The sequence below is a fragment of the Pelodiscus sinensis genome, chromosome 1 (genome assembly GCF_049634645.1).
Source record: "Pelodiscus sinensis isolate JC-2024 chromosome 1, ASM4963464v1, whole genome shotgun sequence".
NCBI lineage: Eukaryota > Metazoa > Chordata > Testudines > Trionychidae > Pelodiscus > Pelodiscus sinensis.
Window position 1 is genome coordinate 41,599,625 of NC_134711.1, and position 22,629 is coordinate 41,622,253.

Genomic DNA, 22,629 nt, shown 5'->3' on the forward strand with positions numbered 1-22,629 from the left:
ATGTCAGTTGCATAGTGATCCATAAAAGTGCTTCATTTTCAGTCATTCCAAACTTATTTTTGTTTGTGAACCAGTTTCTTTCTTTCAAACATCTCAGATATCTTCCCTGAAGACCAAGGGCCTGATTCAACTCCTGTTGAATCAGTGGAGCCTTTTCATTGATTTTTAGTGAGCATTAGATCAAGCTCTGTTGTCCATTAAATTAAACAATTAACCTATTTATGGTTCCTGAGCAGAAAAGGGCACATTAATTTCACATGGACCTAATTCAGATATGACACAGCTAGTATTGCTGGGGGCTGGGTGGGGGAAAGTCAAATATGAAATGAAAATCCTCTTTTAGTCCTCCTTAGGTGTTTTCCCCCCAAAAAGTCAAATAACTGAATAGAGGTTGAAAAGAAATTGTATTTTTACTGTATCATTATGGTGGACATAGTCTCATTTTTGCTTTCGCAGGTAAATCAGACAGTCGCAAGCTCATTGCTTCATTACTAATGGAGCAAATTATTATTCTAAATAAAGCTAAAATGTACTGCTAATTTAATTTAGACACCACAGCCATAAAACATTTATCCCTATATTTTAATCTTGCAAACTATTCTTACATTTTTTAACTTTATTTTATTTTTGTGGGGAATTTATTGGAAAAGATGAACAATTACTTGAGTGTAAACTCTGTAGAGTAAATGGGATATGGTGTGTGACATCAACTATTTTTTGTATTATTTCCTGCTCACCTGTAGCTGGAAAAGGTAAGCTTTTAACCACTGTTTTCTTTTTAAAAATATTGAGAGATATTTCCATTTAATGTTTGATATTAGTACATTAAGGTTTTTCATTGACTTTTGAAGAAAAATACAAATAAAAATAGTAGAAAATGGACATGTACCAAAGAGTACATATATCTGAAACTTTGTTTGTTTTGGTTTTTGGTTTTCGGTTTTCGGTTTTCCCATCAAGGATAAATTGTCACAGAATCCATTGACTTCAGTGGAACTTCACAAATGTTCAAGTGTCCATATTAGTGAATCTGGAAGTTAGGTGAAAGTCTTATTGTGTGGCAACACACAGTTCACTAGTTTCAAATTAATCATAACAAGAAATATACTTAAAAAAAGAAAAGAGATATTGTATCTGTAATTATAAAGCTAAGAATTAAGTCCTGAAAGCTTCTACAAGCTGTTTCTGTGTATGTTATGCACCAGAGACACATCACAAAGGAAAATTATGTATTTTTTGTGACCTGTTGTAATGTTTTTGTTTTTGAAAAGACTCAGAAAAGCAGACATTTGTACATGAATCAATGCTTATTAAGAAATAAAGAAAAATGTTGTTTGTTTTCTTAATATTTATTGTGTCTGGAGAAATATTTCTATCAGTGTAGAACATTTTGGTAACAGTATTCAAACTAACTTCATACTATAGTTTAATACTTTGAATCAAACATAATCTCAGAGATGCCTAATTGTATTTCTTTAAATATTTTAAATACATGTAAACTATTTTCCACTTACATTAAAGAAAAGACACTTCAGCTTACTGTGTATGAAATACAGTCTAAGTTTGTGATTAAAGGTAGTCCACTTGTATTCAGGAAACAATCTGTTTATCTTTTTAAAAGATGTTTAATCATACATGATGTTGCTTCTTAAATGCTAAGACATAATATGATGCTTTTTCTATAGATGGTCAGCTCATACCTTAAATCATCAGTGTACTGTCACACAGTTTATTTGCTACATCCACCTTGGTGAAATCTGTCACATGGATTTGACTCTTGCTTTGACAATGCAAAGCCAAGTGATATGAATTAGTCTGTGCATCTTTTCAAGATATGATGTTGCAGATCCTTCAGCTTGAATTAAATAATTCTTCCATCTACAAATACAGCTGAAAGTTGGACTTGACATGGATCAATATGATCTGGGGCTAAATTTCTAAATGTGACTGATTATGTTAGCATCATGCCCACAGATCAATATTGAGTTTTATTATGAACCTGACTCTGTAATTGGGTTTAATCAATAAACTTTTGTCTTCCTTTCTTTAGAAATTTTAGGTTTGTACCATGCAGTTATCAAAATTATTTTTAGAACACATTTAGGACTGTAGTTTTCTAGTAACAAGCATAAAAAGACATATTTGAATTTAAAGGAACAAAAGCTGTGATCCTATTGTAAGGGAAAGTCAATTTTTAAGTTGATAGGACTGTTCACCTCCAATATAGACTATAGAATCTAGCTGAGCTAATGTGCTAATACATAACTAGTCCTTTTGGGCACTGTAAGGCTTTTTCTGTCCATACTTGGTTGATAATTCACATTGAGGACTTTGACAAAACATACCATTAATGAAAGCAATCACCAGAGCTTGTCTTTTGATAAACCCGCGGGGTTCAAAGGCGTTGAAAGATGCAATCTGTAAAGAACAATAAATTTGGGCCTTTGATTGAAGTGCCATTTGGGATGGCATGTTTTCTCTATGTATTTACACAAAAATACTGCTCCCTTTTTTCATTACTCTTTGCTCGGAGGTTGAAGGAGCTCTTTGCCATTACTACATTTAGGTTCATCTCATTAAAAGCAGAGTACAAAAAGAAGGCTGGAAATGACCTAGCTCAACCCAATGTGTTCATTTCTGCTCCAGTTTGCCATTTGGCAAATGGGCTTCTAGCAATAGTGAATGTTTTCTATGAGTGGTACTTTGATGTGCAGTGGACATAGTCTTCCCTACATCAATAAATTAATACATAAACTTTTGTTATTAATGGAGGAAGGCTGTTTTCTTGTTAATGTTACCAAAATTAGCAAGTGGGCCTCATCTAAACAAAAAAAACCATAGAAATAAATTGTTTACACTCATAAAATTAATTTATAATCTGTGATATTTAAAAAGATATAATAAACAAATCATACTGTCAGAATGATTTTAAATATCCAGCACCACATTTGCAAATAGGTTTTCTAAACTGGGGTTTTGGTAACACACTTGTTTGATTTAGACCATAGCTAGATCGTTTGTTTTGATTGGGACAGTACAAGGAAAAAGAGTTGTTTGTACTGCCAGTGTTGGGCAATTTAATTATATCCATTATTACATTTAATCTGTGTAATATGCCCAGATTTTATCATGGCAGGCAATTAGAAAAATAATTCAATATAATTATTTGCTAGATCAATTTAAGACAAGATTCTTTAGTTGGAATCATCTGCATGCATCCATCGATGTAATTCGGCTCTTCAGTTTTTAATGCTTTCAAGAATCTTCTTCATTGTACGAGAGTCTTTAATTAAAAGACTATACATACACATGTACTGTATGTTTTTCCTTTCCCTGAACAGATGCAGATCGTGCTCAGAAACATGGTATGGATGAGTTTATTTCTGCTAATCCCTGCAAGTTTGACCATGCATCTCTCTTTAGAGTACTTCAGAGGCAGACTTTGGATCATAGATTGAATGATTCCTATTCTTGTTTGGTGAGTACAGAATGGAATAAAAGAAATGAAGAAGTGAGAAATAGTTGTTAACAAAGTGGCCTTTTCTTCCTGACTCATTCAATAACTGTGCTTGTAGTTGGGATAAAGGATTCCAATCGATTGGCTTCAAATTTGAAAATTATACACTTGAAGACTACTGCTGTGACACTCAATAGAGAACAGAATAGACTCAAACTGACTCTGAACTGTAGTTTATCAGCTCCTCTAGGGAGGGCTGAATAAAACAGAAGGCTTTAATAAAAATGGAAACCTCTGTGGTAGGATTTACTAACACCTGTACAGGCATTTTAAGGTACAAATTCAAGCTTGCCAGATGTCAGACATTATGTCATTTATCTTGTAATTCTCTCTTCTGTCATGGACTAAGATTTTTTTTTTTTTTAAAGAATAGAATCGAAACCACGGGGGAAAAAAGGCAAATAGAATTACGGTGTTTTTAATCAGCTGAGCTAAGGTTCACTCTATGAGCATAAATCCTGTATAAATTTCTTGCAGTAATTGGGAGTTAGAAATATGTTTTAACTACTAAAAGAAAACCGATAAAATGTGATAACTGTGCCAAAATTGATGGGGTTTTTTCAAATCTGTATGATTAATAGGAAAAATTGAGGCGAGAAGATCAATATTCATTATTCACATTTCACTGTTTGTTGTATATTACATTGTTGTGTTTGCTTGTACTGTTTTATTTCATTTTATTTTTTAAAAAAATCTTTCCATCTGATTCTCATTTAATTTTAAAAGTAAAAATCAGGAGTGGGTACATGGAAGTCAGTGGAATTACACAGGTGTAAAAGTGATGTCATTAACATCAGAATCAGATCCCCTAACTTGTTAATGCCATATTTTTAACTTTGAGAGGTCTGGAGTTGAGATCAGTTTCTCTAAACATCAAAATCAAAGTCTGCTAGAACCTGCTCTCCAAAATTGTGAGTCCTACCAAATTAATACAACACAGTTTTTTATTTTCATTTCTATTTAACTATCCAGTCAAGGTTGCTCAGATAGGAGAATGAGCAGATTTCTATAGGTTAGTTTGTACAATTTAAAAAAAGATTTTTGATGACACTTGCCTTCTTGTAAAACACTTTTGAAATTATGGTTTTATTTCATAGTGTACCAAGTAGGTATGTACAGAAAAAAGTTAAAGGACTGTTTTTGTCTGTGAGTTGTTCACTGAATCAACAGAAAAGGCCTGAAGGTACATCTGTACAAAGTAATTGGCACTCAGGAGAAAGTGGTTAGCTTTCTAACAGTGCATCAGGATCAAAATCTTTTTTTATTATAATACTAATAATAATATAGTAGGAAACTAAATATAACATTGTTATCAAGAACTTAAAATGAGCTTCAGGAATATGCAGTGCTATAGCAACCACATAAAAAGGTGGATTTCTTATTGATCTTTCTGTTGACAAAAAGCTAAAATAACAACGTGCAGGCATAATGTTCTGTTTTCCTTGAAATATAAAAGAGAAATAACTCATTTTATTAGCTCCCTTCCCTTTTTGTTTTAAAGATAAATTTTGAGGTTGCTATAGTTATGTGTTTGGTTCTGTAATAAAAATTTCAAATTTGTATACTTCATATATTTAAAAAAATAAGTATATCTTTACATTTCAATAAATTAAAATAGAATTATCCACACATCTACAAAATCCCCTAAATCCTAATTTTAAAGCATTTGAATTGTATATAATTTTTGATTAAACCTATTACCAGCACTAAACGTCTTTAATTTAACACTCTTGTAAACAGTGGGGAGCTTTTTTTGCAATTATGCAATAAATAAAAACTGATTGCTAGAAAATTCTCTAGTCATCTAACAAAAACTAGTGCAGAGTTGTTTGTATAATTATGTGTGTGCACATATACATATGAGTGTCTGTGTGTGGACACATTATGCAAAGATACACATTTTGTGACAGATTAATTTAAGGGAGAGTGGGAAGTTGATCTTCATTTACAGACTTTACTCAAGTAAATGATAATCCTAGTCTTGTGATGATCTGCTTTCTGTATTGATTAATTTATAATTTTGGCATATCTACATAGATATATAAATATTAAAAATAAAAAATCTTCACTAAAATGTTCATTAAAATGTGGAAATATATAAATACTTTTCCTGTACATTAATAACATGTATATTTTGATTAATTGTATCATTTTGATGGATACAATTAATTGAACCTTTTATTGAACCTTTGGATACATTTTATCACATGTATTCAATTAAATCTCTATTTCTCATTTCTTTGCCAGAATAATATGTTCTCTTTACTGAAACAAAACTAGGTTTTCTCCAAAAACATTAAGGGCCTGATCCAAAGCAAAGAGTCTCATTAACTTTAATGGGATTTGGATCATGCTTTAAGAGCATTATACTGGACAGTTCTATGTGATAACTGTAAGGAGCTCTCAGACAATAATCCTAAATTAAAAATGAGAGTCTAACTGAGAATACAGGGCCAAATTCCTTTTTTATTGTAACTCTATTGTCTTCAGTTAAATTACACCAGGAATGAGTTGGAAAAAATATTCACATTATATTTCCAAAAGTCTTTCCTAAGACATTCATTTCAATTTCATTTAAATTATAAATATTTAAGACCATAAAAGTATTGTGATTATGTAGGAAATAATTCTCTTTTGAATTTCAGATGCTACCACTTTAATTATTTAATGACATCTCAAAGCTATCTGAAGTATTGGTCACTTATACTGAAAGATTTTTTTTAATTGTCTTTAATATTAAGGGCTAGATTACATGTTCCTTGATCTCTTTCAATGAGAAAGAGATCCCTTTAAAAAGAAAAAATTGTCAGTGTTAAAAGTTCTTTTAAAAAAAAAAAACCATTAACTTCCACCCCAATGTTTATATCTCTCTTCCTATTGTGTTTGAATGTTTATTTTGGCACTTTTCTCCAAATCATGAGATGAATCAAATGCTTTTTTTCCCTGAATCAGGGATCAAAAGTCTAGTTCAAATGTCTTGACCCAAGGACCAAGGCAAAATATAGAAATTATATGGAAAGCCATGCATCTGGGTTCAGGAGATGAGAGCTCTGGCTGGGGATGCGGGCTCTGGAGTGGAGCCAGAAATGAGGAGTTCAGGGTGTGGGAGGAGACTTCAGACAAGGGCAAAGGGTTGGAGGGGGGTGAGGGCTCTGACTGTGGGTGTAGGCTGGGGATGAGGGGTTTGGGATGGAGGAGGGGGCTCTGGGCTAGGACTGAGGTGTTTAAAGGATGGGAGACAGATCAAGGCTGGGGCAGGTAGTTGGGGCCAAAGGTAGGTGCTCAGGAGCACAGTCTCCAGGCTGCATTTAACTCCACAAGCAGCTCTCGGAAGCAGCAGCATGACCCCCACGCCCCACCATCCCCTCTAGCCAGTTCCTACTTGGAGGTGCAGCCAGGTGGTTCTGTGTACTTGCCCTCCCATTCACAGATTCTGCCCCTGAAATTCCAATTGGCCACGTTCCCGGCCATTGGGAGTAGCAAGGCAGTGGTTGGGTTAGAGGCAGGACACAGAGCCCTTCAGCTGTCCCTATATATAGGTGGCCAAAGGGGGCTATTTCAGGGAGCCACATGGCACCACAACACTTGCAAAGCAAGTCCCAAATGCTAATCTACCATGAGCACTCGAGAGCTAGATTAAAATGACAGACTAGCTGGATGCAGCCTGAAGGCTCTAGTTTGCCCGCCCCTGATCTAGTTGCATATCTTTGAATAAATACAACACTACAAGTGCTGAAATGGTTATGCACTAGTGTTACATGAGAGAGAGGACAAGCAATTTAACTGTGGTTCAGTTCTCTTAGATTAAGTATGCAATCACAGAGATTTCACCACCTGGAAATTGTCTTTTAACCATCTTCCTAAAGATACCATAACATTTGTATCTGCAATTCTTTTTTTAGCTTATTAAATTACATAAATAAATCCCAGCTTTTTGAAGGGTTCATATTATTTAATGTATTTTATAGTTTCAGACAGTGACACTTTTAGATTCTGTACAAGATCATTTACACGTCAGTCATGTGGTTGACAGTAGTACTAAGGCTGAAGAACTACAGGGCCTGCAGTAGGCGGTTTTTACGTGACATCTGTAATTGGCTCTGCCGATCAAGGATTGGGTTAGTCACTCACCAACTGCATCATAGATGAGATCTGTTGATCAGCGGCTCAGTCCAAGACAAAAAGAGTTACTCCATGACACTCAGTTGCTGTTATCAAGAGAGCTATTATTAGAGCCCCCTTCCTCTGGTATATAACCTGGCCTCCACTTGAGTAGTATGCAATGTATATGTAATGCACACAAAAATGTTATTTGCTTTTGTTTCTTCTTTTCTGGGTTGATTTAAAAGCAGGGAAATGAAGAGAAAATTCTGGATGAATTAAAAGAATGTATTTTTTTTCTTCCAGGGTTGGTTTAGCCCAGGCCAAGTCTTCGTATTAGATGAATACTGTGCTCGTTATGGTGTGAGAGGCTGTCACCGTCATCTCTGCTACCTTAATGAATTAATGGACCATTCAGAAAATGGTGCTGTCATTGACCCAACCTTGCTCCATTACAGCTTCGCATTCTGTGCCTCTCATGTTCACGGCAATAGGTAATTTAGTATACAAATCATTAGGCTTGACTTAGTTGATAAAGGGAAAATATTTATAGTTTTGTTCTTGCACTGACCAGATAGCAAAATGTAATACTTGAAAAAACAAATGGATCTGTTCATAAACTGATCTACAGTGGTTCTGGGGGTTTGATGCAGCTTACGAAAACATCATTTCCATTTGATGAAGTATGAGATCCAATTCATTGTGTCTGGGCCTTGAGTTTTTCTTCTGAATTCCCCAGTTGTTGTGGCACTATTGAGCTGGTGTTCTGAATAAATACTTTAAGTAATCCTGGGACCCAGTAGGCTCTGGTGCCCCTTCCACATCCTGTAATATGTCAACTTGTCTCTTTTTCTGAAATCTCCCTGTCCCAGACACTCCAGGAAGACAGACAAGTCACTAGGAATGGGATTTAAGTAGGTGGCAACTTCAGTAAATATCACATCTGTCGACAACTTTTTCTCTATGGCTACACTGTAGTCTTCTTCCGGAAAAGCTTATGCAAATGAAACGTGGCATGGAATAGCGCCATGCTTCATTTGCACAATTAATTAGCAGCCGCTTTTGCGCAAAAATGAGCTGTGTAAACGGCTCCTTTTTGCACAAAACCCCCTCTAGCACAAGAGCCGTTCTTCCTGAAAAAATGAGGAACAGCTCTTGCTCAAGAGGGAGTTTTTGCGCAAAAAGGAGCCATCTACACAGCTCCTTTTGCACAGAAGCCTCTTGCACAAAAGCGGCTGCTAATTAATTATGCAAATGAAGCACAGCGATATTCCACTCCATGCTTCGTTTGCATAAGCTTTTCCAGAAGAAGGCTACAGAGTAGCCGTAGCCTTCCAGAGTAAGTCACCCTTCCTTTGTAATCCATTTCACCTGGGGAGGATCACCATTGGCCCTTCACCCCCTGCAGGGCCGATGGGCAAAGTGTGGGGGGGCTGGCTCTGTGCCTCTGAAGGGGCAGGGCCAAGGGCAGCCAACCCTCAGAGCTATGTGCAGCAGTGATTTAAAGGGTCTGGGGCTCCGACTACTTCAACAGTGGCAGCCAGTAGTCCCAGGCCACTTTGAGTTGCCATGCCCTTAGGTAATTGCCACCTTGGCCCCCCTCCTCAGTGGCAGGCCTGTCTACCCCATTAACCTGGTTCCAGCACATGGTTAAGGAGCTAAGGAAGAGGGGATTCTTTGTACAGTGTTCTGGACATTAGGCAGAGTAAATATCTGCAACAATATTACCAGTTTTCTTTGGAAGATGCCTTCCCCTAATCTTCTTTCAATTCCAGTTTGTCAGGAAACTACTAAATTGTACTGGGTTCCTATCAAGTTGAAAGGATAGTTTATTTTATAAACTGTCCACTGCATTTGCCTACCTCTCAGCAGTGCAGGTATCAACTCCACAATACCCTGGCCTATATGGCAGTGAGGAAAAAATTCCTTTCGTGCCCTAAAAGTAAACAATTAGTGTGATGTCCACAGCAAAGCCTCAAAACCCTGCCCTTCTCTAATCCCATGAGGGGCAGCTTTTTTTCCCACTGCAGAATGGCATCCCTGGGCAAGAAGAAGGGCTCTTAAGTCCTTCCCTTGTATGCATGGCAGCAAGTAGACTTGTTTCCAATCGATCAGCCACAGAGCTGCCCTCATTATGCTAATCAGGTGGTGCAACCTTTAAAGGAGCCAAGGATTTCTTATCTCTGCTATACAAGACAAAGCCTTCTAACCTCTGAGGTTGCATGGGACATGGGAGAGTGTCAAGAGGGTAAGACATTTGTGTACCTGAGGGATATTCGGCGGGAAGCCGGCGAATCAAGAAAAAAAAGATTTCCTTGGCTGTAAGGTGTAAAATGGAAAAATTATCACAATGTATCTGAGATGTTCTCAAGGTAGCTTAATTCACATTCTGATAAGTTAGGCACATTTTCTGGTTTTTACTTAGTAACCTCTTCTCTGTCAAAGCATATTTCCCTTGTCAAATCTTGAAGCACCTATAAGAAACGTACTTGAGCTGCCCCATGTCTGATTCTAAGTAGTTTTTTTCTCCAGCTTTTTTTGTTATTAGTTGTGAATCAGACAATGCAAATATTCAGTGATAATTGCACAAACTTATTTCAAGTTTTCAAAAGGAAGGGAGATACATTTCTTTTTATTTATTAAGTGAAGGACAACAGTACAGGCAGTATGGGGAAAAATCACAGGGAGCACATCATTTTGCACAGTGGTAAGCACTCTGTATGTATGTATTCCTTCTGTACAAATGCATGCTGTCTGAATAGCATTATAAGTGTTTTAGGAATAAAAGAATAGTGTTGAACAGAGCGGGTCTGACTAGCTCTGAGACATTGTAAAAAGATTGAAAAAAGAAAGAAGAAGAAGAAGAAAAGTAAGTCAAGGACAGAAACAGAGACACTCACTGAGGATGACAGACACACATACACAGATAATACATCCACTCATTCATCTACAGAACCACTAGGGAAGTGCAGCAAGGGAGAAAAAGAATTTCACAGACAATACATGATAGGCCAAAGTTCTAGGCTGATCTGTGTTGTTATACTTCTTAGTTTTGTAAGTCATGCTGAGGAGGAGAAATACCACAGAGCCAAGACAAAGAGTTTTCATGGCCCAATTAAATGGTTTAGAAATGATGGATAAGCAGTGAATTCAGAGATTTTTCTTTGGTTAGGAGAGCCTTAGACCTGCTACTAGCCTGACAAAGACCATCTAAGATATACTAGCTTTGGAGTGGGAAAAGATATAGAAATACCAGTCATGACTATAGTCAGAATACAAAGTAATCCTTGTTTCTTTTAGATACTAGTTTATTTCAGAGTGGCAAGCAACCTTAGTGACATCAGTCAAATGATCAGATGAAGATGCCTCTTTTTCTTCATGTTTCCTAACTTACTGTATTGGCATCATAGTTGTGTGTATATATATATATGGAGATAGATATAGCTAGATATATGTGAATATATTAACTTTCCTGTATCTTCAAAAAAAGAAACAACCTGGCTGAATTCTTCAGCCTATATTGAGACAATTCATGTAATTAAAATTTAACATTTTGTAACATTATGGAGCACAAATCTATATAAAAGTGTGCTAAAGAATATCATGAATGCAGTGGCCAAGCTTTGAGATCGGCTACCATTTATACATACTCCAAATAAATCAATTTATCACACTACTTGGGATGCATCTGTTTTAGAGCAAAATTTCCAGCATTCTCACCAGTTTAATTTGTCTGTTATTAGATATTTCCCTGCATAATTATCAGATATCAGTTAATGATAATACTGGATACATGTATCTATTATGGCAAATAATCTCTGAAAAGCTTCTTGTTGACTCTTTTTTCTTACTTTCTTTTATTTCTACATAAAACAAAAGACCACGAATGCATATTCAATATTTTTAAAATATGCATTGTGATTATAGTTATCATTAGATATTTGTTATAGTCAGCCTCATACAAAATAAATTCTTACTATTTGTATCTGGAATTAAAATGCTATCCAGAGTGTTCTATTAAATTATATTCATTCCAGGTATGTGTATGGGGAGGGGGAGTATTTTTATTTTATTTTTATTACATTTGGTTGGTAACAAATCACGTTAAATCATCAGAGGGATTATGGAAGATTACTTCTTAATTCTCCGCTCCCATTTTAAATCTAAGAAATAGCTCTAGACTTCGGGCTTGATTACATTTCACTCACTTTTGGGCCCCTTTATGCTGCCAGAGAAGTATAAAGGAGCCTCAGTACAAATCAGAATCAGGCTCTTGGACTGCTTTTAGTCTTAGTGAAACAACAAAATAGAAATGTAGGCCCTGATTCTCTTGCCCACTCATATGTTTTATGTCTGTCTTACATTATGTACTTACATACATGATTGTACAAGTGGCAAATTGTGCAAAATCCTACCATAATTAAGCCAAAGTGCCCTCAGTACATTTTCTGTGCTTTCCAGTGTTTTCCCTTAATATTATAGAGACTGAGCCTGAAAAATTCTGAGCAACAAAAATCCCTCCCAAGTTTTATCTTCTAACCCAAAAGGTAAAAATGTTTCCTAGCTCCTTATCAAGCCTAGAGAGTGTATGAAAATGTCTTGCAGTGCCAGTTTATATTACCTTTTCAGAATTTATCTTTTTCCCCCAATGACTCACTAGCAGCTGCTATAGACTTGTCTCTTTCAAAATATCTTTTAGCCCACATATGTCTGAAATTGCTGCACTAGCAGTTCCAGCGGGTGGCATAGCTTCTGTGAACATAGGTTCCTTCTCTGTCTAGACCTTATGCAACTGACTAGATAGTGAGTTTTGAACTGAAGAGAAGGAAGAGCTATGCTTATTAATAATAATTTTGATATATTAACAATTGATTGTATTGCTGTAAGACCCAAGACACCCCTACCAGGATCAGTGCTCCTTTTTGTTGAATGCTATACAAATACACATGGGAAGATACAGTCCTTGCCTCAAAGAGCTTATAATCTAATTTCACTTCATCTTGAATGGTCCCTACCATAACCACTTCTGCTGAACAGTCTGTTCCACCTTGTACTTAGCTATGCCACCCTGAGTACCTTACAGTTTTTCTTCAAATCTGAGAAACACAAAAGTTAATCTTTCACCAGCAGAAGTTGGCCAAATAAGATATTATCTCATTTACCTTGACAATCTAATTTAAGACATGATGCGGCAAGTGATTGACAAATGAGAGGGAAGAAGAGGAGGGAAGGAAAGAGTAATTGTAATGTCAACAAACACAGCAATGGTTCTGATGCAACTGATTTTTCCCTTTTTATCATACATAAAGGGTGTGTCTAGACTAAATGGCTCCGTCAACGGAGCCAAGTAGATGAGTTTATTAGACATAGCAAAATGAAGTGGCGATTTAAATAATCGCTGCTTCATTTACATCAAAATGGCTGCCGCGCTGTGCTGATCAGCTGATTGTCAGCACAGGGCGGTAGTCTAGACTGGAATCAGCCGACCCCAGAACTCTTTGTCGTCAGATCCTGTAAGCCTCATTTCATGAGGCATAAAGGATCTGACAACAAAAGGTTCTGGCGTTGGCTGATCCCCGTCTAGACTATGGTGCTGTGCCGACAATCAGCTGTTCGGCAGAGCGTGGCAGCCATTTTGATGTAAATTAAGCGGCAGTTATTTAAATCGCCAGTTCGTTTTGAGATGTCTAGTAAACTCATCTACATGGCTCCATCGCCGGAGCCATGTAGTCTAGACACACCCAATAAAAGCTACTCTTCATTCTACCTAGATGATAGTGAATTTTATAATGCCTCTTTCTATATTTCCTCTTCACAATCTGTGTTTCCTCAGGCCTACTCAATGTTTCACAAGTGTTTTTATCTTACTGCTATTGTTATTTATGCTCGTACTTCTGGTGTAAGTGAAATGGGTTGATTATGTAAATACAATATAGTTCTGAAGGCTGACATTTCAGACTAAACAGCAGCAGTAGGTGTTAAGCACAAGTCAGGGGCTATTGTTTTCTTCCCCATCATCATCTTTTGTTTCTGGTTCTCATGCTGTGACTTCTCATTCTGTCCCTCTTGTTCTGAAATAGATGCTGGTGAGAAATACATGAAGTGCAAAGTGACTTCTTTCACCTGCTGAGCTGCAGTCAGAATTGAAGCATTCAAATTTCAAAAATGCCCTCTCCCTGTTAGGTCTCTGTCCTCTCTCTCTCTCTCTCTCTCTCTCTCTCTCTGATGTGTAATACATTCTTCATATAGACAGTATAGGTAAAAAGCATCTGACCATAAACTTTGTAATTTCTGTCTACCTTGTTTTTGAAATCTTCAGCCCTTGTGAGAATGGAATGAATCTATAGCTTTTGATTCTACTGTACTTGACTAACTTGAAGAGGTATGCATGAGTACGTAGGAGAACTGCAGCTCTGTAAATCAACACGGATATCCTATCGAAATTGAGAGAGTTGTGGGAGAGCCACTGCATTAACTCACCTTCTTTCACTGTTAATTGATATGTAACAGGAACTTGTGTTCCTCCACCTCAAGTCAAGTGATAATGGTAAGTATCTCAGGAACTGTTGCTTACTTCAAACTTTAATCCAGACATTTTATTAAAATAAGGGAAAACAATATTACCTCTAACACTAATCTGTCTCTTTCCTTCACTCTACTTCATTGTAGCACTTGTGTTCAGAACCTTCTCTTGCCCCTTCTGCCTAGCTTCTTTCAAGTTTTAAAGCATTGAGGTTTACAGCATGAAATCTTCATCTTTTCTTTTTCAGCATACACAATCTCTAGCAAGATTTAACAGAAAATGATGCATTCAGAGGAGGCAATAGCTCACCTCTCATCCAAATCTGATCATCATCTGGCATGATGGGTTGTTTTGTCTTGTTGATTTCCATGGATTATCAAACTGAAAGAGAGACATTCTTGTTGAGTGATCCTTGTCTAGGCTCTTCATTGAGGATGTCAAACCCATTCCTAATAGAACCCTATGTCAGTTCAGCAGGGTTGCAACCTCAAGATTCTGCCTCTTTCTTCTGTAGTGAATACTTTGATCAGTCTCAATCCTGTAGAATCTTGGGCTGTGGCTGCATTCAGTGATAACAGCTGGTGTACTGTATTTTTCTTCATTCTATTTTATTGAGATGGCCTCCTTGGTTTAAAAACAATGAGTAGCTCTGTGGTATGCTAGGGACTAACAGAAATATATAGAATCATGAGCTTTTGTGGATAAAATCCACTTCATCAATGAATTGGAGTGGAAATAACAGAAAACAAGAGAAGTACCTGTCAATTGTAGGACCAGTATTAATGAAGCTAATTAAGTGGCCTAGATGTGTTCCATACATAGCTTTACATGTGGAAATGCAGTTGTTAGAGGCAGGAGAAATTGGCTTTGTAGTATGCCACACAGTTAATATCTTTTTTTAAGACCAGGGTAATGGTGTCATACTTGCAGATGAATTCCAGTTCTGCAGACTCTCTCTGTAATTGGACAGTAAAATTGCTTTGTAGAAGAATGGCTACTCTTAAATCCATGATTGAGTGAGCAGGCAGGTTAAAAATGTCCCCTTACAGATTTATGTGTTACCATTCCTGAAGTCTGATTTATGTCCATTTATCCTTTGTCTCAGAGACTGTCCAGTTTGGCCAATATACATAGCAGAGGGGCACTGCTGGCACATATCACATTAGCGAATGAGTAGGAGCTGGCCGAGGCTGGCTGTAGCAGCTGGCATCCCAGGCGGAACATGTGATCGGCGCTCTCGCCTGCAGGGCCGTCAATGGACTGATTGTCATTGGTGGGCGCCCCGGGTGCCATGTGACATCATCATCGGGCGCCCTGGGCGGCAACGCTCTAGGTGGCGGCTGAGTCTGCCTATAGCCACGGGCCGCCCCTGGGAATGAGTAGTTATATGAGCCCCTGATGTGACTTAGGTTGTTAGGTCCTGTGATGGTGTTGCTTGTATAGATATGAGGATGGAGTTGGCAACAGGGTAGGTTCGTGGGTGAGTATCTGAGGAGTAATGTGTGGCTGCTACAAAGGATTTCCTTCAGGTTGGGAGGGTGTGTGTCTGTAGGTATGGATTGGCCTGGGCAAGCTTCAGGCTGCATTCTAACAGATTGAGATCTCTTGAAATATGGGTATGACCCTGCCAAATTTGAGGCCATGAAAATGCATCATGGACCATGAAATCTGGTCTCCCTCTGTGAAATCTGATGTTTTGTGTGCTTTTACCCGATATCAATTTCACAGTGTGAGACCAGAGTTTCTCAGATTGGGAGTCCCAACCTAAAAGCGGGGAGGGGAGGTGTTGTCACCAGAGTATTGCACTCTTACTTGTGCACTGCCATCAGAACTGGGCATCCAGAAAGTGGCAGCTATTGGCTGGACTACCAGCTGTGAAGGCAGCGCTCCACCAGCAGTAGTGCAAAAGTAAGGGTAACAGTCACATACCATGCCACCCTTACTTCTGTGCTGCTGCCATCAGAGCTGGGTGGTCGGAGAATGGCAGCTGCTGACTAACGGCCCAGCTCCATAGGTAGCAGCACAGAAGTAAGGGTGGCAATAACATACTATACCATCCTTATTTCTGTGCTGCTGCTGACAGCAGCTCTGCCTTCAAAGCTGCGCTTTCGGCCAGCAACCGCCACTCTGGCTACCCAGCTCTGAAAGCAGCTCTGCCACCTATAACAGCACAGAAGTAAGGGGAGCAGTACCACTACAATACCTTTGCAACCCCTTTTTGTGTCAGTAATTCTACAATTACGACAATGTGAAAATTCAAATAGTTGAAATCATAAAATGTATTATTTTTAAAATCCTTTGACTATCAAATTGATCAAAATGAACTATGAATACAGTAGAGCTTTAGCTATGGGGTTCTTGAGGAAGATTTACTTCTAAGGTTGGTAGAGTTCTTCTGATTTGACTACTCATAAGCATTTGGGCTTCTTCTAGTGATTGTTGTGTGGATTACCCTAAAATCAGGAGAGCAATCATAGTCTGGCTGGGTATAGAATTCTCTTAGCCATCTGTATGGCTTTCTTCGCCAGTCCATTCCATCGAGGCTGATGAAGAATGGAAGTAATATTCTTGAAATGTACGTTCTCCAAAACCTGGGGACTCAGAGCCAGTGAATAGTTGGCCAATTGTCAGTGCCTGTTTTGACAGAAAATTAAAATGAGAAAAAACGTGCTAGCTTTTCTGAGACGTGATCTTGTGGATCAGGTTGAAATGTAGAATTTCTACAAATTTAGAACAATTGTCAATGGCTTCTGAACAGATACGGGTTTTTTTCTTCACAAGAAGCTAGCTAATGCTATTCTTTTCTGAGGTCTATTGGGTAATGCTGGGGGGCTAGAGGAATCCTTTGTTGTGTCCTTCTAGTCCTCCTTTGAGACTCCCATGAATCCCTCCTATGTGTTTGATACTGATTTCTGCCAAGCCACTCTCCATCTTACCTAGTTTGTTTCTTCACTTAGGAAGCTGCAGGACTGGCACGCTCCAGAACTTGCCAAGGGCACAGTGCAGAGATCAGATCTGCCTTCTCACAATACTGCACTGTGGGGTGCTTACCCACATTGCTTTGCTCTATCTGTTGACAGAATGCTAACAATGTGGCCATGAAATGTTGACAATAGGAGACAGGAAAAACTGCTTTGACAGGTTTTCACTTTTGGCAATTTTTGCATGTCAACAGCACTTTTGTCATTAACCTTCCCAGTGTAGACATAGCCTTAGACTCCCAAGTCCCAGACTGGCACCCAAACCACTGTTGAATCCTTTCTCTCTCTGAAGTATATATTATCGTGTATGATAATGTCCAAATAAAAGGACTGATGAGCATTCAGATTATTCATCATCAACAAAAGTGAAATAGGACATACTGGTGATTGAGCAATGGTCCTCTGAAACACTATCCAGAAGATGGAGATTGTGCTAGTTTGTTGCTGGGAATGTTTTCCAGAGGCTGGACCTTCTGGAGAAGCGTGGACACCTTTCTGCTGTCTTTCTTTAAACACAATGAACGGGTAACTATTTCATTTAAAATAACATTGACTCTTTATTACACGTATTCATTAAACCCAGGAGGGAAAAGCTAAGAATCTGTTTGACTTACAGAATGGAAATATGTTGATTTCACCTAAAGCCTGAGGAAAGGTGGTATTCCAGTAAGTATTGTGCTGATGCTTTGTCTTGAGATCTACATTTTGTCCACACCACCAAATTTGCAGCTATGTATTTTTCAACCCAGTGAGCTAGGTCTGACCCTGATAAGTCTCAAAGAAATTGTCAGTGAAAAACTTATTTACATGTGAAAAGGAAATCAGGTCATATGTTTAATATGACATTTACCTGTTAGATAATGAATTAACAGCTGCTAATACTTGAGTATAGTTAAATGCTTTATACATTTTATAAGATGTCTTGTATTTTTAGTTACCTGTACTCTGCCTATATGTCAACATATGTTCCATGTAAAAAGTATTTTTGCAACACATGGTTAGCCTTTGAAAAGAAAGACATTAATGAGTTGCATCTAAAATGAACCGTTAAAGAGATAGCATGACCTATCTTCATAATCCATTTTATAGCCCTCTAAAATTGGTCTTTTCTCTTTTGCTTGTGAAAACACAGAGACCTGTAAGCAGATGTAGGAGCAGGCTGAGAAGCACATGCAACAGAAGGCCCTATTGTACACATTTTCTTTTGTATGGATGTTTAAAGTATAGTTAATATAAACACCAAAATGCTTGATCTTCAAGTGTCTGCTAGTTAAAAGAGTGCCAAAATGCTGCACCCTCATTTGTTCTCTTTCTTCTCTGTGTTCCTCCTTACCTCTCTGGCCTGCTTTTTGAGCATATAGCTGCTTGGTTTTCTCAAACTCCTTTCACACTAGTCAGATTCTACTAGTCTTTAATTAAAGCTGAGCTTTAAAGAAAAATTCAGCTATTAAAAGATTGTTAAATGAATAACAGAATTTTCTTCATCAAAGCTGCAGACTTAATCTTCTGTTGACTTGAAGTTAGGAAATGCATGTTTTTCACTTGCAGATTTGAAAACTGTGATCAGTTTTTTCATTCTGAGTATCACTCTGCATGCTACATTTGAAGAGAAGCATTCCTTGTATAGAGGAAATACAGGGTTTTTTTTACTAAACTTTTTTCTAGCCAGAAAGCTCAGAGGAGGAAGGGATTCTGAAATGTAATACACTATAAAAATCCACAGGTCAAATTAATGGCTCCATGTAAGCATTATGAATTAATTTTTTTTCTTGTCTTACAACTCTTTTATTTTCTCTTTTTCTGGCATGTTTTAAAAACATTGCCGTACCTCTCTATCCACATGAATTCCAAACCAAATGCAACTATGCCAACTTGTGTATTTCTTTTATCTCTTTTTTTGTTTGCTTTTATCAATTTGTTAATGGTAGAAAAGATTCTATTTTTTAATATTTTGATATATACAGATAAGTAAAACCAGTTACTGTGCAGGTGACCAATATCATATTACACTCAAAAATAACCTCACCTGCATTCAGTTGAAAACAAACATACATACACCCTATTATCACCTCTTCTGGCAGAAGCCTAATTGAAAGTTCAGAGATTCACACTCTGTCATACCAGCAGGAGAAACTACTTCTAGAGTTGAGGGCTCTTCACTGAGAACATTTTGCCACTAGTCCTGTGACATTCATACCGAGGGACAGTAAACTTGAGAACCCTGTTTGATCTCAACTGCTTCAGTCATTCACAGGGGCCCCAGTCCTCCATTACACTCAATGACTCCTGCAAATTACTTGGAGCATTTAACTCCAATTGACATCAGAATTTCACAGGAGGCTTTCTACGCCTTGCAGGATTGTGCCAAGTGAGAAATGGTTGGGGTCAAAGAAATCTCCAGGGACTCCCCAAATTTGCTGTCTCATAATGATGTTTGTAAAGGCTGGACAGAGTATGGCTAACAATCTGCAAGACTGTCAAAGTTTCTTTCCGCAAAAGAATGCTGGAACATCTTCTTTCTGATAGTACACCATTGATCAGTTTCTACTAACAACAGAGCTACTACTTCTCACTTGAATTTACTGACCATAGTGAAAACAGGTCCAGCTCTCATCCGGGGTTTTGGTATATCTAGAACCAGAGTGAGTAAAACTTATTGAAAGATAAGCAGAGATTATATTTCATCTATATCCATTAGGGCTGGATATATTCCAGCAGAAGCATACTGGCTACTCCAAATCCAACTAGTCTGATCCTCAAAAATAAGTGGGAATTTTACAATAGTGAGGGGAAGTTGGGTTTTTTTTCTTTTCTAAGTGTCATGAGCCAAGATGCATGTAGCTGTACAAAGCCAACAATATTTGTGGTGAATGAGATTTTTGTGGTTGCCATTTAGGAGAAAAGGAAAATCCAATTTGCTTCTTCACAAGAACATAAGAACTTCCATACTAGGTCCGACCAAAGGTCCATCTAGTCCAGTATCCTGTCTTGTGACAGTGGTCAATACCAGGTGCCCCAGACGGAATGAACAGCACAGGTGACAACAAAATAACAATTAAACCACAACATTAACTAGTGAAAAATGCCAGTGCCATTTTGGCTTAATCTCAGTTTGACCAAGAGGCAAATGAAGAAAAGAGTTTGGAAGCATAAAATAAGCATGTGTTTTGAAATGAATAATTTTTCTGGATAGAACTATCTTGGGTCCAGGTGGAGGGCCCCTTATTAGTTTGGGTGAGCAGTTATTTCCAGGTATAACAAACTGCATTTGAAAGTGAATTTTCAGTAGTGTAACTCAGGTTATATTGTCACTATATTTAAATGCCTGCTGCTGGCCTGTGCCAGCGGATTCTGGTTCCTGGGGCTCCGGCTAAGGAGCTATTTAATTACAGTGTAGGTGTGAGGGCTTGAATTGTAGCCTGAAATCTGGGACCCTCCTGTCTCTCAGGGTCAGATAGCCTGAGCTCCTACTGATCCTGAATGCCTACACCACAACTGAACAGCCCTCTAGCCCAAGCCCCACAAGCTTGAGGTAGCTGGCTCAGGCCAGCTGCAGGCGTCTAATTGGAATGTAGATATTCCTGAAAGGGCTACTAACTGAATTTCATTTTTATCTTACTGGGAAAATAGCATTTTTCATATGCTCCTCTGACATAGTAAGGTTTAAGTGAGGCAAGAAAACCATGTTTGAAAATTGGGACTATTTTCAAAGAGCACATTTTGGAGAGCTCAGGGGTAACTTAGAGTCTATTATACACATTTTCTGACATTTTGTGCTTTCCTTATTCTTCTGGCAACACTCAGTTCTGTCGAAACACTCACGGCAAATATATTTGGCAATTCTAAAAAACTTAGGTATCATTGGTGTAGTTCTATGTGACAACAAACTCAGTGAAGTGACAGTTCCTTTGTATGTAGTGAGTCTAGTCTTAGTTCAGGTTGACAGATGTGACATTCTCCTGGTTCACCTTTCTCACTTGTCATTATCTGGACCTCTGGCTCTTTCCTGTCACATATGTAACATGCCTCATTGAGGTTTAATATGACAGAACTATTTATTTTATCACTCCAGAGCACAATCTCTCTTGACAATGAAATCAGACAGTGAAATTTACTCAAATTTGAGCACGTTCCATCCATCGGGGGGCTGAGGCAAAGTGTCAGGGCAGCCATCAAGAGAGAGAAGATAAGTTATTTACTCTTTCACTTCAGATTTATATGATAGTATATTGATGTAGCTAGCTACACATATCTTCCCCATGTCTGATTTTTATTGCTGTTTTTGAAATAATTTAAAGAGTTTAGGTGTGTTTTCCTCCTTGACCTGACAGGTCACAAGTATAAATGATGTGTGGAGGGAGTTATTGCTTTGATCTTACAGTATATAATGTCATGACCAGGTAACAAGCTATCACTTCTAGCTTTAATGTTGGTAGCCAAAGTTAAGTTCAGAGTTTCACTAATTGATCTTTCATTACTTTCTTTGGTGTTTAGTTCAGATAATTAGTAAATTTAAAGTATTGTCGTGTCTTTTTTAAAGGTGATGCACAAGGAAAAGACATGAGTTTTATATGGCAGAGGCATAGCATAGGGAATATTTACTTCAGGTTTCTGGAACTCTTCTGAATTACCTTTCATTCAGTAATTTCAATTATACACATTTTAAGGTCCTGATTCAGTAAAGCATTCTTATTCAAGACAAGACTTAAGCATATGCTTAAACTTGCTCTTGGACTAAAACATTTATGTAAATACTTTCCAGAATCAAGGCCAGTCTTCCTTAGGCCACATCACAATTGTCTTAATCATTATTAGCATATATTGAGAAAGAAAGTAAATCAGATAACATGACATTATAATAATCGAACGTCTGTTTCTCTTTGTTGTTTTTCCAGCTTACGATCTTCTGATGTTCAAAACCTGAAAATAAACTATTTAAATAGGAGATAACATTTTATTCACAAATCATGTATAGTCTGTTGCCTTGATAATTGCTAATCTCTTTACAATCTTTTTGTTTTAGAGCATATTGTTGCAGACTTCATGCCTGTGAACAGTCATGAATAGTTCCATTAAATCAGGGGTGGGGAACCCAAGGGCCGGACACGGCCCTCCTGGCTTCCTTAGATCTGGCCCCTGAGGCTCAGGACTCCCCCACCAAGCATGGAGGGGCCTGTGCTGGCACTTCAACCCACCCACCGCCCTACTGTGGCACTGGAACACCCAAAGTCTACTAACCTGGGTCCCCCTAGACTCTGGTGTGCCACGGGAATATCAAGAGTGTCTTTCTGCTTCTCAGTTGGAAGCACATCAATGAGGGTTTGTTTGGGGTTTTGCTTCTGTCTTTTGTGTGCCTCCCCCCAACTGATTTTTCTGTGGGTCAGCAGCCCCCAACCCAGAAAAGGTTCCCCACCCCTGCATTAAAGTCAAGCTCCTTTGACTCAATGGGGTTACTTTAGGGCAGGCATGTCCAAAGTCCGGCCCGCGGGCCAATTGCGGCCCGTGTT

At 38.0% G+C, this 22,629-nt stretch overlaps 1 protein-coding gene across 5 annotated transcripts in view; it reads left to right on the forward strand.

Annotated features, from left to right (window-relative positions):
• The window catches only part of CADPS2 (calcium dependent secretion activator 2), a 514,814-nt gene that overhangs the window by 352,898 nt on the left and 139,287 nt on the right, over window positions 1-22,629 (forward strand). For all 5 annotated transcript variants that reach the window (XM_075928806.1, XM_075928789.1, XM_075928797.1 and 2 more), the window contains exons 12-13: window positions 3,342-3,478; window positions 7,925-8,112. In XM_075928806.1, coding sequence (XP_075784921.1) covers window positions 3,342-3,478; window positions 7,925-8,112 — 325 coding nt within the window. The remainder of the gene's footprint in view (window positions 1-3,341; window positions 3,479-7,924; window positions 8,113-22,629) is intronic.